The sequence below is a fragment of the Larimichthys crocea genome, chromosome XIII (assembly GCF_000972845.2).
Source record: "Larimichthys crocea isolate SSNF chromosome XIII, L_crocea_2.0, whole genome shotgun sequence".
Taxonomy (NCBI): Eukaryota; Metazoa; Chordata; class Actinopteri; family Sciaenidae; genus Larimichthys; species Larimichthys crocea.
Genome location: NC_040023.1, coordinates 48,459,671 through 48,474,180, shown reverse-complemented (window position 1 = coordinate 48,474,180; position 14,510 = coordinate 48,459,671). Strand labels below are relative to the sequence as shown.

Sequence of the window (14,510 nt, the reverse complement as noted above, 5' to 3'; positions counted from 1 at the left end):
CTCCCCCTCTCACTCATCTTCATCCTCCTCTTCACTCCTATCATCCATCTTCATCATCATCCTCCGTTCGCGCCTTCTTCAATCCTCCTCGTTTTACATCAATCAATCTTCAATCCTCCCTCTTCATATCGTTCCTTCCTCTTTGATCATCACCATCTTCATCCTCCTCCTCATCGTCTTCTCATCTTCATCATCATCATCCTTCAGCTCATCCTCCTCTTCATCCTCCTCTTTCATCCTCCTCTTCATCCATCTCATCTTCATCGTCCTCGTCCATCATCCTCATCTCACTTCATCATCTCATCTCCTCTCATCCTCCTCTTCATCGTCCTCTCTCATCATCATCCCTTTCATCCTCCTCAGCTTCCATCCCATCCTCTTCATCCATCATCATCTTCATCCTCTCCAGTTCATCCTCCCTTCATCTCCTCCTCTTCTCCTCCTCTTCATCTCCTCGTCAATCCTCCCTCTTTCATCCTCCTCTTCAGCCTCTCTTCATATCGTCCTCCTCTTCATCCTCTCTCGTCCCTCCTCTCTCATCCTCCTCTCTCAATCTCGGCTCCCTCTTCGTCCTCCTCGTATCGTCCTCCTCTTCATCCTCCCCCTCATTCCTCCTCCTCGTCATCCTCCTCTTCATCGTCCCTCTCTCCTCCTCCTCCTCTTCCGTCCTTCTACCTCTTCTCCTCCGCTTCGGCCTCCTCTTCGTCCTCCTCTTCATCCTCATCTTCATCCTGACAACGCCATATCTCCTCCTCTTCTCTCTCTCCTCAGTTCCACGATGACAGCATGCTCTCGGCGCTAACTATTTCCCAGCATGCCCCGGGTGTGAAGAGCGCTATGTGCGTGCGGTGGCAACGTACGCTCTGACTCTCCACGACACAAACAGCATGGCAGCGTCCTCGCTGCTCGACAGCCTGGAGAAGCTGGCCCGACAGAAAGGTCAGAGGTCACTGAGGTCACATGGTCCAAACCACATGTTAATCACACGTTACAAACACGTTACAAACACGTTACAAACATGTTAAACACACATTACAAACACGTTACAAACAGTTAAACACACGTTACAAACACGTTACAAACATGTTAAACACACATTACAAACACGTTACAAACACGTTACAAACACGTTACAAACATGTTAAACACACATTACAAACACGTTACAAACACGTTACAAACACATTACAAACACGTTACAAACATGTTAAACACACGTTACAAACACGTTACAAACATGTTAAACACACAGTTACAAACACGTTACAAACACGTTACACACATTTAAACACAGTTACAAACACGGTAAAAACACGTTAAAACACGTTACAAACACGTTCAAACATGTTAAACACACATTACAAACACGTTACAAACACGTTACAAACACGTTACAAACATGTTAAACACACATTACAAACACGTTACAAACACGTTAACAAACAGGTTAACACACGTTACAACAAACACGTTTACAAACACGTTACAAAACACGTTCAAACATGTTAAACACACATGCACACTTACAAACAGTTACAAACACGTTAACACAAACAGTTAACACACATTACAAACACGTTAACAACAACACGTTACAAACATGTTAAACACACGTTACAACACGTTACAAACAGTTAATCACCAGTTAAAAACACGTTACAAACATGTTAAACCCATTACAAACACGTTACAAACACGTTACAACACGGTAAACACACGTTACAACACGTTACAAACAGTTACAAAACACGTTAAACACACGTTACAACACGTTACAACACGTTAAAACACACGTTACAAACACGTTACAAACTGTTTAAAACAGTTACAACACGTTAAAAACACTTTACAAACACGTTAACACACGTTACAAAAACATGTTAATAACACGTTACAAACACTGTTCCAAACAGGTTAACACACGTTACAAACACGTAAACAGTTACAACACACGTTACAAAACACGTTACAAACACGTTACAAACATGTTAAACACACATTACAAACACTTACAAACACGTTAAACACACGTTACAAACATGTTAAACACACATTACAAACACGTTACAAACACGTTACAAACACGTTACAAACATGTTAAACACACATTACAAACACGTTACAAACATGTTAAACACACATTACAAACACGTTACAAACATGTTAAACACACATTACAAACACGTTACAAACACGTTACAAACATTAACAACACATTACCAAACACATGTTAAACAAAGTTAAACACGTTACAACGACGTTACAACATGGTTAAAACACTGAAACACAGTTAAAAGTCATCACGATCCATGTCAAACCATTGTTAACACATGTTACACACACATTAAAACGTTACAAACATCGTAAAACACTTACAAACACGTTACAAACACAAACATGTTAAACACACGTTCCAACACGTTACAACATGTTAAACACACAGTTACAAACACGTTAAAAGACACGTTACAAAACATGTTAAACACATTACATTACACACAAACACGTTACAAACACGTTACAAACACAAACGGGTTACAACACATTACAAACATGTTAAACACCGATTAGCAAACACGTTACAACACATGTTAACACACACATTACAAACACGTTACAAACCCGTTACAAACACAGTTACAACAAACATTACAAACATGTTAAGTTATAAACACGTTAAACACACGTTACAAACACGTTATAAACACGTTGAACACACGTTACAAACATGTTACAAACACGTTATAAACATGTTAAACACACGTTACAAACATGTTATAAACACGTTAAACACACGTTACAAACACGTTATAAACACGTTACAAACACGTTAAACACACATTACAAACACGTTAAACACACGTTACAAACACATTATAAACACGTTATAAACACGTTACAAACACGTTAAACACACGTTACAAACACGTTATAAACATGTTAAACACACGTTACAAACACGTTATAAGCACGTTGAACACACGTTACAAACATGTTACAAACACGTTATAAACATGTTACAAACACGTTACAAACACGTTTAACACACGTTACAAAAACGTTAAACACGCGTTACAAACACGTTAAACACATGTTACAAACACGTTACAAACACGTTAAACACACGTTACAAACACGTTATAAACACGTTAAACACACGTTACAAACACGTTACAAACACGTTATAAAAACGTTAAACACGCGTTACAAACACGTTAAACACACGTTACAGACACGTTACAAACACGTTATTAAAACGTTGAACACACGTTAGAAACACGTTAGAAACACGTTAAACACACGTTGTCTTCCTGTCTGAGGTGGCTGTTTCCTGTCTCCATGCAGGTAACCCTCTGCTCAGGTACTGGCAGGAGTCCAGCGTGACAGCTGATTGGCTGAAACCCGACCAATCCAGTGGTCTGACGGTGGAGACGACGGCGTACGTCCTGCTGACCGTGCTGCTCAAGGTGCTGCTGATCAATGTTTCATCATAAAGTCTGTAAATCTCCTCGGTACTGTCACTTTATTCCCTGTTGGTCTCTGAGGCTGTGCCCGGTCCGGTCCGGTCCGGTCCGGCTGCTGAGCCCGGTTCTGTTAGCATGCTAACGGCAGATTCAGTTAGCAGTTAGCTGCTCCAGCATGTGTTAGCATAAAGCTATCACGGTAAAGATTCTTGTTCTGTGTTTTAGGGGAGAATCTCGTACGCCAACCCCATCCTGACCTGGCTGACCCAGGATCAGCACTACGGAGAGGGTTTCTACTCCATCCATGTAACACACACACACACACACACACACACACACAGATGGTCATTTCTGGTCTGAACTTTGACCTCCACCTGTCTGTCTCTCTACCTGTCTGTCTTTCAGGACACTGTCTTGACTCTGGAGGCGGTCACAGAGTACAGTAAAATCATCCCTCGAGCCGCCCTCAGTCAGGACCTCATCGTCCGCCTCAGCAGGAAGTTAGACCCGGTACGAGTCCAGCTCACGCAGAGCCGACCTGTGGCCACACCCCTCCAGGTGAGACAGGTGGAGGACAGTGAGACACATTCAGATGGGGGGGGGGGGGGGGGGGGGGGGGGGGGGGGGGGGGGGACGTTTCCTTCTACTGGTGTCTTTTTCTTCCCAGGTGACGACGAATGATGACATCACCGTGGCCACGGGATACGGCAGTGGCGTGTCCAGCGTGAAGGTGGGCGTGGTTAAGCGTTTAAGTGCTGGAAAGTTTCCCAGAATGCCTTTTAACTTTCCCTCGCTGTGTTTGCAGATGAAGACAGTTTACTACGAGACCACAGCGTCCTCACAGACGTGTCACTTTGACCTCACCATAGAGGTGAAGAGCGCCAGCAGCAGCAGTACGTGTCCAACCAACCTTTATTGACACGGCTTAGCGTTTCGTACTTCTCCTGACCTTTAAAAAAAATCTTTTTTAAGTTTGTAACTTTAAATATACAAAAATCCCTCAGAGTGGGAACCACACATACAGAGCAGGCAGCAATGATTGAAGAGAGGTGGATTATTATATAAGATCATTTAAACCTACCTGTCTGTCTGTCTGTCTGTCTGCCTGTCTGCCTGTCTGCCTGTCTGTCTACCTGTCTGTCTGTCTGTCTACCTGTCTGTCTGTCTGTCTGTCTGTCTGTCTACCTGTCTGTCTGTCTCTCTGTCTGTCTGTCTTCTGCTCCTCCTCAGATCCCAGCAGAGGTTCTCCTCATGTGGTCGCCTGTGCAAAGTAAGAAAAGAAACAAACATCACTTAAAGGTCCAGTCTGTAGATTTAGTGACATCTAGTGGTGTAGAAGCTGATTACAACCCCCTCGCCTCGCGCTCACAGCGGTGAAAGTGTCTCGTTTGTGTTTCAGGTACAAACCTCCTCCTAACGAGGTGATGACAGAGTCCAGTCTGACCGTGATGGAGATCCAGCTGCCCTCAGGTGTGGTGCCGGAGACGGAGGACCTGAGACAGGTGAACGAGAATGAGGCTGCCTGACATTCATGGACATGTGACTTGAACGTCACTTCCTGTGAAGACGTCAGATGAACTCACATTCAGATTATTTTCACCATTCTGTGGAAGCTTTGTTAGACTTTGTCTCATATCTGAACTTTTGTTTTTCAGTTCAGAGACATTGACGAGCCGCTCATCTCACACTATGAACTCCAAGGAAACACCGTGGTCATCCAGATGGAAACCGTGAGTGACAGAACCGCCTCAAAGACCCAAAACACACCGCTGAACCGGACCACAGGGCAGATCTGCTGCCATAACTTCCTGTCTGGTTGCTAGGTTCCTCATGATAACTTCCTGTCTGGTTGCTAGGTTCCCTCAGAGGTCTTCCTGTGCATTGGTTTCCGGATCACGACGGCGTTCACAGTGACTGGGAGAAGCGACTCCCTGCTGAGCGTCTACGAGCCTCAGGACAAAGGTGAGACGAGATGTATTTAGCCTAGCTTAGCACAAAGGCTGGAAGCAAGGGGAAACCGTTAGCCTAACCTCTCCACCTTCTCGTTGCAGGAAGTCTGTGCACCAAACAGTTCTCGCACAAGGAGGAGAAGCTTCAGCAGCTTTGTGTGGGCCAACAGTGTCAGTGCATGACAGGTACGTCTGCCTTCTGATTGGCTGACATCAGCTGTCACTCACATCACTGGTTGGTTTCACTTTGGTTGTTGTTGTTGTTGTTGTTGTTTAGCGGCGTGCGCCACCTACAGGGGAAACATCGACGGGAGTCTGACGGCAGCCAAACGAACCGACGAGACGTGTCAGTCGCACATCAAATACGGTGAGAGAGAGTCAAAGCATCTGAACCAACCTCTGAGTATTTAGTTACTTTATTTAAAAGTAATCTGTTTGTCTCCATGCAGCCTACAAGGTGACGGTGAAGTCTTCAGCAGCAGAAGGAAACTTTATGACCTACACAGCCACCATAGCTGAAGTCCTGAAGAACACAGATACAGGTGAAACAGGATGTAGTCGAGTTTCCATCAAATCAAAGATCAATTGACCTGTTACCTGTTTCATATTTAGCTTTTCTCTCTGAGCTTTGGTACCAACAACAACAACAACAACAATAATATTAATGCAGTGAACATGGACATGTATTGGTCAGGAGACGTCAGTGTAAAGCGGTGTATCGTCTGCGTAGAGGTGAACATTTATGTCGTATCTCCTCATGTGAAATCATTGAACCTCTGGGAACACAATGATTCATTTTACAGCTTTTTAATGATCGTACAAACATGTCTCTGAACGACACCGGTCCAATGAAATGATGACCACGAATCACACAGACGTCTGTTGAAGCTCAGACAGATTATAAACGCTATCAGTCGTATATTTTTAAGACTACAGGCTCGAGACAAACAGTACATTGACTACATATCTCATTCACCCATTCACACACTGATGATGCAGCGTCCGCGGTTTGGTGTCTTGCTCAAGGACACTTGGACATGCAGACTGGCCACCGCCACATGTTCAGATCAACATTTACACCGTACACATCATAAACAACTCAAACACAACCACCACGAGCACCTCTTTGTGTAGGTTGCACATGTTCTCATGGGTGATTGGAAGGAGAAGGTGAGGTGTGGAGTATTCATTTGGTTGCAATCTGCAACTTCACCACTAGGTGCCACTAAATCCTCCACACTGGACCTTTAAGTTATTCCTGTGTTGATTACAACCCCATGAACACTTACAGAGCTCATGGTTATGACATTAATCATTATAATGAGGCATCTGTGACATCACTTCCTGTGGATGCTCTCTTGCAGTGTTTGAATCGATGAGTTCAGGTACAGAGGTTTACCTGGTAAAAAAGGCCACCTGCAGTGATGTGGACATTCAGAACAACAAACAGTACCTGGTGATGGGAGCCAGCGGGTCAGAAGTCAAGGTGGACGACGTCTTCAGGTCAGTTCTCCTTCTCCTTCTCCTTCTCCTTCTTCTTCTTCTTCTTCTTCTCCTTCTCCTTCTTCTCCTTCTCCTTCTTCTTCTCCTTCTCCTTCTTCCTGTTGATGGCTCTGACTCTGTTGGTTTTGTCCTGAAGGTTTCGTCTTCCTCTGGACTCGGACGCTCTGGTGGACCTGTGGCCGACAGAGTGTAGTTCTCCCGAGTGTTCGGACTACACTAACCAGCTGGAGACCTTTGCTCTGGACCTGCAGTTAGACGGCTGTCCGGTCGCCTCGTGAAGAGCGGAGAGGAAGTAGACGGCGTGTTATGAGCTCAGGAAGTGTTGCTGGGTTATATTTGTCCTTTTTGTTTCAACATGTCACGATCTGACAATAAAAGTCAAAGAAACTCACTGAGTGATGTATGATACTGCTAACACAGAGGTCATTTACCCACTCGCCCAGCTCCTGTTCTGGCACGACACCAGCTCTGCTCCCTGGGCCTGTAAACTTCTTCTTCTTCTTCTTCTTCTTCTTCTTCTTCTTCTTCTTCTGGTGGTACAAACACTAACGGTGCTCTGAGCTCAGGCCTTAGCTTGTTTGAAGCCTGGTCGCTCAAACTGTCACCTGTGACCACGCCCACCTGTCAATCAAAGCGTCCACGCTCTTAATCCTGCATAACTTTAAGCCTTAATATAATGTGAACAGGTGAGTTGTATATAAATTCACCCTCAGTACAGTTGTCATGAACGGGGAAATTAGCTACAGAGACCAAAACTGTTTTTTGTACCAGGCTGTAAACATGTTTATTTCTGCTGTGAAGTTGGACATTTGGACATGGGGACTTATGGAGACTGACTCACTGCTGGAGCCAGCCTCAGGTGGACGCTAGAGGAACTGCAGGTTGTGTCACTTCCTGTGTCGGCTTCACGTCACAGACACGGAGGATGCTGATTGGTGAAGGATCTGTGACACGACACGTGCTGCATTAAAGAACCATCGGAAATATTAAGACGACTTTGCAAACACGTCAGTGACGTAAAAATCACTGACCGGATATGAAAGGTGATTGGTTGTATCCGTATCATTAACGTGCCGTGTCACAGGAAACAGCACGTGTGACGTACACGGTTTGAAACACGACAACGGAAAAATCCGACTTTCTAATGAGACCTTGAAGGCAGCATGCACCTCCACCTGCAGCTCGTGCTCACAGGAAACATCCGAACCGTCGGTTCCGTCGGGCTGTGACGCGAACACACGTCACGTTTTCTACCGAAACGACCGACCGAGCTCACCTGGATGACGTCAGCGAAAGGTAAAGGTAGCGGTACACGTCACCGGGTACCGACATGCTAACAGGCTAATTAGCTCCTTTAAGGCTAGTCTTATTTAGCGGCTAACCAGGTGTGACCAGGTGTTCAGATTAAAGTGATTGTTACGTCATAATGAACTAATAATCACGTGAATGACGTCATTCAATCTCAGCAGGTTGGATTAAAACATGTTAGCTGGCTAACTAGCTTCTTTAAGGTGGTTACCATGGTGACAGACAGCAAAGAAGCGACGAGGATGGGATTCGAACCCACGCGTGCAGCGCACAATGGATTAGCAGTCCATCGCCTTAACCACTCGGCCACCTCGTCTGTCAGAGAGACAGGCAGACAGAGAGACAGACAGGCATAGAGACAGACATACAGACATACAGAGAGACAGACATACAGAGAGACAGACATACAGAGAGACAGACAGACAGTGAGACAGACAGACAGTCAGACAGACATACAGAGAGACAGACATACAGAGAGACAGACAGACAGAGAGACAGACAGTCAGACAGAGAGACAGACATACAGAGAGACAGGCAGACAGTGAGACAGACATAGAGACAGACAGTCAGACAGACATAGAGACAGACAGACAGACATAGAGACAGACAGGCAGTCAGACAGACAGACAGACAGACAGGCAGTCAGACAGGCAGACAGACATAGAGACAGACAGGCAGTCAGACAGACAGGCAGTCAGACAGAGAGACAGACAGGCAGACAGACACTTTAAGGTGGCCGAGTCGTTCAGGAGACAGTTTGATCCATTCTGTTCAGCACGTGTTGGTTTGAATCCGTCCTGTTTATGTGGACACACTGCAGTCCAACAGTCGCCTCAGGATCAGCTCTCATGACGTGGCGATGACCAAAGATCAGATCATGTGACTTTAAAAGTTCTGCCCCGTGTGAGGCTCGAACTCACGACCTTCAGATTATGAGACTGACGCGCTGCCTACTGCGCCAACGAGGCCTGAACACATGGACGCTGGGACTGACAGGAGCCGTCGACCAGGTCACAGTCTTCATCACAACGTTTGTACAATGTTTCGTTCACGTTAGAGCTGCACTCGTGGGTTTGAATCCCATCCTTGTCTTCCTTCGTGCTGATGAATGTGTCCCTGCTTGGTGTTTGGTTTGTTGGTTCATGGTCTCTGTGGTTAGACCTCGGCCTGAGCTCCCCGCTGTCTGCTCTCTAACTTCTTAAGACCGGTCTTGAGTACTACAGGACTGGATTGTACCCAGCAGAGTCTGGAGGTCTGTGATTGGCTGAAATGTGACCTGTGAACCAATCAGCTGTCACCTGAAGACGAAGGTCCAGCCCTGCAGCTGCATGTCTGCGAGGACACAAAGGGTTAAAAGTGTTGTGGAGAATGCGGGCATCGATCCCGCTACCTCTCGCATGCTAAGCGAGCGCTCTACCATCTGAGCTAATTCCCCTGGCTCTTAAAGGGACAGTACACTGAGAACAGGTGTCAGAGTCCGTCACTGTGTCTGTCTGCAGGGTCACCTGACACCACGGGGACATGAATCCACCCTCTGACGGGGACGGAGCTGATGACTCGCAGGGCATTTAGCTCAAATGGTAGTGTGTATGCTTAGCATGTGAGAGGTAGTGGGGTCGATGCCCACGTTCTCCACAACACTTTTGACCTTCAGTGACTGAGCTCATCGTTGTCTCCTGATGTGACGAGATTCTACGTTCTTCATCGTGGACCGTGTGTCTCCTCCATGTTGTCATGTGACTTTAAAAGTTCTGCCCCGTGTGAGGCTCGAACTCACGACCTTCAGATTATGAGACTGACGCGCTGCCTACTGCGCCAACGAGGCCTGAACACATGGACGCTGGGACTGACAGGAGCTGTCAGAGGTCACTGCTCGTCCATCAGCTGTAAAGACGTTACATGAACCTTCACTTCCCACTGAACACACCTGGGCCAAGTGTTCTTGAAGGTTCCTCACTGAGTGTTAACGTGTCCGTCATGACCAGCTGTGGAGCTCCTTCATTATCTGCTTCAGTTCCTTCCAGCAGTGACAGACAAACTCGTGCCCCGTTCAGTCCTTCACGTCCACTGGTCAGGACGTCGTTTTCATGCCCTGAAGTTCTGTTATCTGTAAACTCCTTTAATGACTTCACTCTGCTGTTTGTCAGATTACAGTTCAAACATTCATTACGACGGGCTGTGTCCACATAAAGAAGCGACGAGGATGGGATTCGAACCCACGCGTGCAGAGCACAATGGATTAGCAGTCCATCGCCTTAACCACTCGGCCACCTTGTCCTTGACTTGCAGTTTTCAAGGTGACCAGCAGGAGCATGTGTACACAGAGTGACGCTGCATGTTAGTGGAGGTTCTTGTAGTCAACCTGTGGGTCGTTGAGGTCACCTGTGGCTCGTTGAGGTCACCTGTTGCCTAACCCCTAAAATACACAGCATGCGGAACGGCTCCGCTCTGGATCGGCTGCGTACTCCGCCGTCCTCCAACTCACACATGATCCGCTTGTGATGCGCTCGGGTGCGTCTCCGCCGGCTACCGAGCGTCGCGAGAATGCACGAGATCTCGTGAATTCACGCATAATCGCGTGATGTTGCCGGCTGTAGTCTCTCTGACTCCTGCGATGACATTCCACAGCGCATCTTTTTTCTGGTGTCCTTTCGGACTGCATCTAACGATTATTTCAACAATGATTTTTAATTACTTGATTAATGACAATGAATTTACCCAAATAAAAAGCAAAAGCATGTCTTCTTAATATTTCAAGATTTCATTCAAACACATCTCTTGGAAAAACAAAACCTTTGTTTCAAAAGTAACAAGATGAGCTGCCTTCACTGGTAATCTGCTTAAGCAACATAAATCTCTCCAAAATAAAGTTATAGCAAGTGCTTGCTCCATTCAGGTAAAAAGACATTGTGCAACCTGTGCAATTTAAGTAACACTTTTTTTTTCTAACAGTGCATTTTCATCATTCTTCTTAAGTAACACACCCTGGGCGGAGCATGGATTCAGGTCCTTCACACTGCTTTGCCTCACCTTGGAAAAAGACACATAAAGCACATTAGAATAAAGATACTGGTGCCACATGTTAAAAGTCTAGTCTAAATTCCACATCACTGCTGTTATGATATTAATAATAATAGATCGTATTTGTCCAGTTCAGAAAAATACTGGACCTACAATTCAAAAGGTGCTGTGACACAGATTAATTTACTCACTGCATGTCATGTTATCTTAAATGGTTATGACATGGATTTATTTCATCACTGCAGTAATGTGCAGTTAAGATAATAACTGGCAAATGCATTTTTTAATCCGTGTGAGGTTATGGAAAATAATTGAATCGATTTCCAGACTGTAACAACAGTCTGTAGTGTTAGTTTAAGCCATCGTATCACTCACACAAGCAGTTAAAGTAAACAGAAAATATAATATTGTTGTCCTGTCTTTACTATTTGTGAAAATAAAATAAAAATATGAATATATATATAAAAAATAAATAGAGAAAATAGAAAACGGACGAATAACAGCGTTAGATGACGCATGGTGTAACGTTACATTACCAAACAGCAGCGGTGAGGAAAGCACTTTTAATATCAGGGCGATTAATAAACATTAAGATAATCACTTTTAAGTGACAGAAACATGTTTCCGTGCTGCTTCGGCACTATGCTTCGGTTCGGAAAAAAGTAAACAGGACTTACGTCGCTGCTTTGCGCAGCGCAGTGCTCATTCATTGCGGCCGTACTGCTGTGATAAGCCATTTCTATCTTGCTTACATATCACAACATTGTTGGGTCTTTGGCTGAAATATTCCCACACTTTAGATCAGCGTGGCCGACTTTTTTTCGCTGCAGCTTCTCGTCCATCTATGTTTTTACCGCGAGCAGCCATCCTTCTTCTGCATATACTCCCGCTGCCATGCGACCGCGACGCATCGACGCGTCGATGTATTTACGTAATCGACGTAATCGATGACGGCGACGAATCGCTCCACCCCTAGTGTCCTAAAAAGGATGTGAGGTGTCGTCAATGAAAAAGCTCTGTATGTGTTGCGGAGGGCGTCGCCGTAGTGGAGCCGATCCGCATGCAGTGTGTTTTAGGGGTAAGATAACCTCCAACAGATACTTCAGATCAGATCTCAGACCACCTGTCGTGACTCTCTTGTTAGATTTGACAGTATTTCATCAGACTGTGAGATGTTTGAACGCATGTCTTGAACGTTCAGGTGTTTGTGTTGCGGAGCCACCAAGTCCTTAACTTAGAAAGAGAGAAGTATTAAAGTAAGTGTTGCATATTAATAATCCTGAACCAAACATTTTTATTACGACGGGCTGTGTCCACATAAAGAAGCGACGAGGATGGGATTCGAACCCACGCGTGCAGAGCACAATGGATTAGCAGTCCATCGCCTTAACCACTCGGCCACCTCGTCTGTCCTTGAGATGTAGTCCTCAAGGTGACCAGCAGGAGCATGTGTACACAGAGTGATGCTGCATGTTGGTGAACGTTCTTGTAGTCAACCTGTGGGTCGTTGAGGTCACCTGTGGCTCGTTGAGGTCACCTGTGGGTCGTTGAGGTCACCTGTGGCTCGTTGAGGTCACCTGTGGGTCGTTGAGGTCACCTGTGGCTCGTGGAGGTCACCTGTGGCTCGTGGAGGTCACCTGTGGGTCGTGGAGGTCACCTGTAAACTTTGATTACTGATCTGTTAAATGTGTGTGTTTGTAGCTGGATGTCAACTGGACCCTGAAGAGTCGAGAACCCCTGAGGAAACACACAGACAGGTAAACACACAGAGAGGTAAACACACAGACAGGTAACCACACAGACAGCTAACACACACAGACAGGTAACACACAGACAGCTAACACACACAGACAGCTAACACACACAGACAGGTAACACACAGACGGGTAAACACACAGACAGCTAACACACACAGACAGGTAACACACACAGACAGGTAACACACAGACGGGTAAACACACAGACAGGTAACACACAGACAGGTAAACACACAGACGGGTAACACACACAGACGGGTAACACACACAGACAGGTAACACACAGACAGGTAACACACAGACAGGTAACACACACAGACAGGTAACACACACAGACAGGTAAACACACAGACAACTAACACACACAGACAGGTAACACACAGACGGGTAACACGTGAGTACTTCAGGGACCTGCTACAACATGCGAGACATCCACCTGTGATCAGGTCACCATGGTAACAGCAGGTGTTCTCTATTCCCCCTGGCTCTTAAAGCGACAGTACACTCAGAGCACTGTAACTGCTTCAAACTGTCTGAACTCTCGTGTTGAAATTCTGGGTCTGCCGTCTCTTTAAGAAACTCTGGCTCCTCCCCCGGGGGGGATCCCCCTCTGAGGGGCGGGACCAAAGACAACATGTCACTCTGCAGCGGCCTCTCTGATTGGCCGGGAGACAGATTTCCTGTGTGGATTCAAAGAAAGGGGGAGAGAGGGAGAGGAGGAGAAGTTTGTAACGGAGAGGAGGAGAAGGAGTCAGTGTCTGAGAGCACAGAGAGGAGGAGAAGTTTGTAACGGAGAGGAGGAGAAGGAGTCAGTGTCTGTGGAGTTATAGAGGAGGAGAAGGAGTCAGTGTCTGAGAGCACAGAGAGGAGGAGGCTACACGTTGTTGACTGTGGAGTTATAGAGGAGGAGGACTAAGTGGAGTGAGTACAAACACTCAGGTAAAGTGTTGTGGAGAATGCGGGCATCGATCCCCTGAGCTAATTCCCCTGGCTCTTAAAGGGACAGTACACAGCAGTGCCCGGTGAGGCTGCTCTCTGATTGGCTGACGTCTCTCCCTCTCAGGCCCATGTGACCCCGTCCAGCTGCAGACAGCTGTTGTTCAGGATGAGCGAGCTGGAGGATCGCCTCGGTGACATGCTGTCACGCATCGCCATGGAGACGCAGGAGATCAAAGAGCTGGAGCAACAGCTGACTGACAGTGAGAACACTTCGACCAATCACAGACCGCCCCTCAAACTGTGGAGCCCTCTGATTGGCTAACTCACAGTAGAGCCGAGTTTTAAAATATAACTTCATCTTCTCCTCCTCCTCCTCCTCCTCCTCCTCCTCCTCCACCCCCTTCTTCTTCTTCTTCTTCTTCTTCCCCCCCCCCCCCCCTCCCCCTTCTTCTCCTCCTCCTCCTCCTCCTCCTCCTCAGGTCAGATTCTGGTGAATGAATGTCTTCAGTCAGATTTGGAGGGAATCATCAGAGGACTTCAGGAGAACCTGAGAGGCCTCAGAGAGCAGG

The 14,510-nt window shown here is 46.3% G+C and overlaps 2 protein-coding genes and 6 non-coding genes across 8 annotated transcripts in view; 2 read left to right on the top strand and 6 right to left on the bottom strand.

Annotated features, from left to right (window-relative positions):
- c5 (complement component 5) overlaps positions 1-7,307 on the top strand; it is a 28,489-nt gene extending 21,182 nt beyond the window's left edge. The window contains 16 exon segments of the mRNA XM_027286716.1: positions 772-832; positions 835-939; positions 3,346-3,467; positions 3,690-3,770; positions 3,870-4,022; positions 4,132-4,194; positions 4,270-4,357; positions 4,695-4,734; positions 4,864-4,966; positions 5,120-5,194; positions 5,321-5,426; positions 5,516-5,599; positions 5,691-5,780; positions 5,863-5,955; positions 6,778-6,916; positions 7,053-7,307. Of these exon segments, the coding sequence (XP_027142517.1) occupies positions 772-832; positions 835-939; positions 3,346-3,467; positions 3,690-3,770; positions 3,870-4,022; positions 4,132-4,194; positions 4,270-4,357; positions 4,695-4,734; positions 4,864-4,966; positions 5,120-5,194; positions 5,321-5,426; positions 5,516-5,599; positions 5,691-5,780; positions 5,863-5,955; positions 6,778-6,916; positions 7,053-7,194 (1,545 nt within the window). The 3' untranslated portion in view covers positions 7,195-7,307.
- A 445-nt stretch (positions 7,308-7,752) lies between these two features.
- cntrl (centriolin) overlaps positions 7,753-14,510 on the top strand; it is a 26,459-nt gene continuing 19,701 nt past the window's right edge. Inside the window, exons 1-4 of the mRNA XM_027286019.1 lie at positions 7,753-8,212; positions 12,947-13,002; positions 14,066-14,201; positions 14,421-14,505. Of these exons, the coding sequence (XP_027141820.1) occupies positions 8,197-8,212; positions 12,947-13,002; positions 14,066-14,201; positions 14,421-14,505 (293 nt within the window). The 5' untranslated portion in view covers positions 7,753-8,196. The remainder of the gene's footprint in view (positions 8,213-12,946; positions 13,003-14,065; positions 14,202-14,420; positions 14,506-14,510) is intronic.
- On the bottom strand, positions 8,459-8,540 carry trnas-gcu (transfer RNA serine (anticodon GCU)). Its single transcript has one exon. It is a non-coding gene; the product is annotated as a tRNA-Ser (tRNA).
- Positions 9,120-9,192, bottom strand: trnam-cau (transfer RNA methionine (anticodon CAU)). Its single transcript has one exon. It is a non-coding gene; the product is annotated as a tRNA-Met (tRNA).
- trnaa-agc (transfer RNA alanine (anticodon AGC)) lies at positions 9,587-9,659 on the bottom strand. The gene has a single exon. It is a non-coding gene; the product is annotated as a tRNA-Ala (tRNA).
- Positions 9,977-10,049, bottom strand: trnam-cau (transfer RNA methionine (anticodon CAU)). The gene has a single exon. It is a non-coding gene; the product is annotated as a tRNA-Met (tRNA).
- On the bottom strand, positions 10,420-10,501 carry trnas-gcu (transfer RNA serine (anticodon GCU)). The gene has a single exon. It is a non-coding gene; the product is annotated as a tRNA-Ser (tRNA).
- trnas-gcu (transfer RNA serine (anticodon GCU)) lies at positions 12,572-12,653 on the bottom strand. Its single transcript has one exon. It is a non-coding gene; the product is annotated as a tRNA-Ser (tRNA).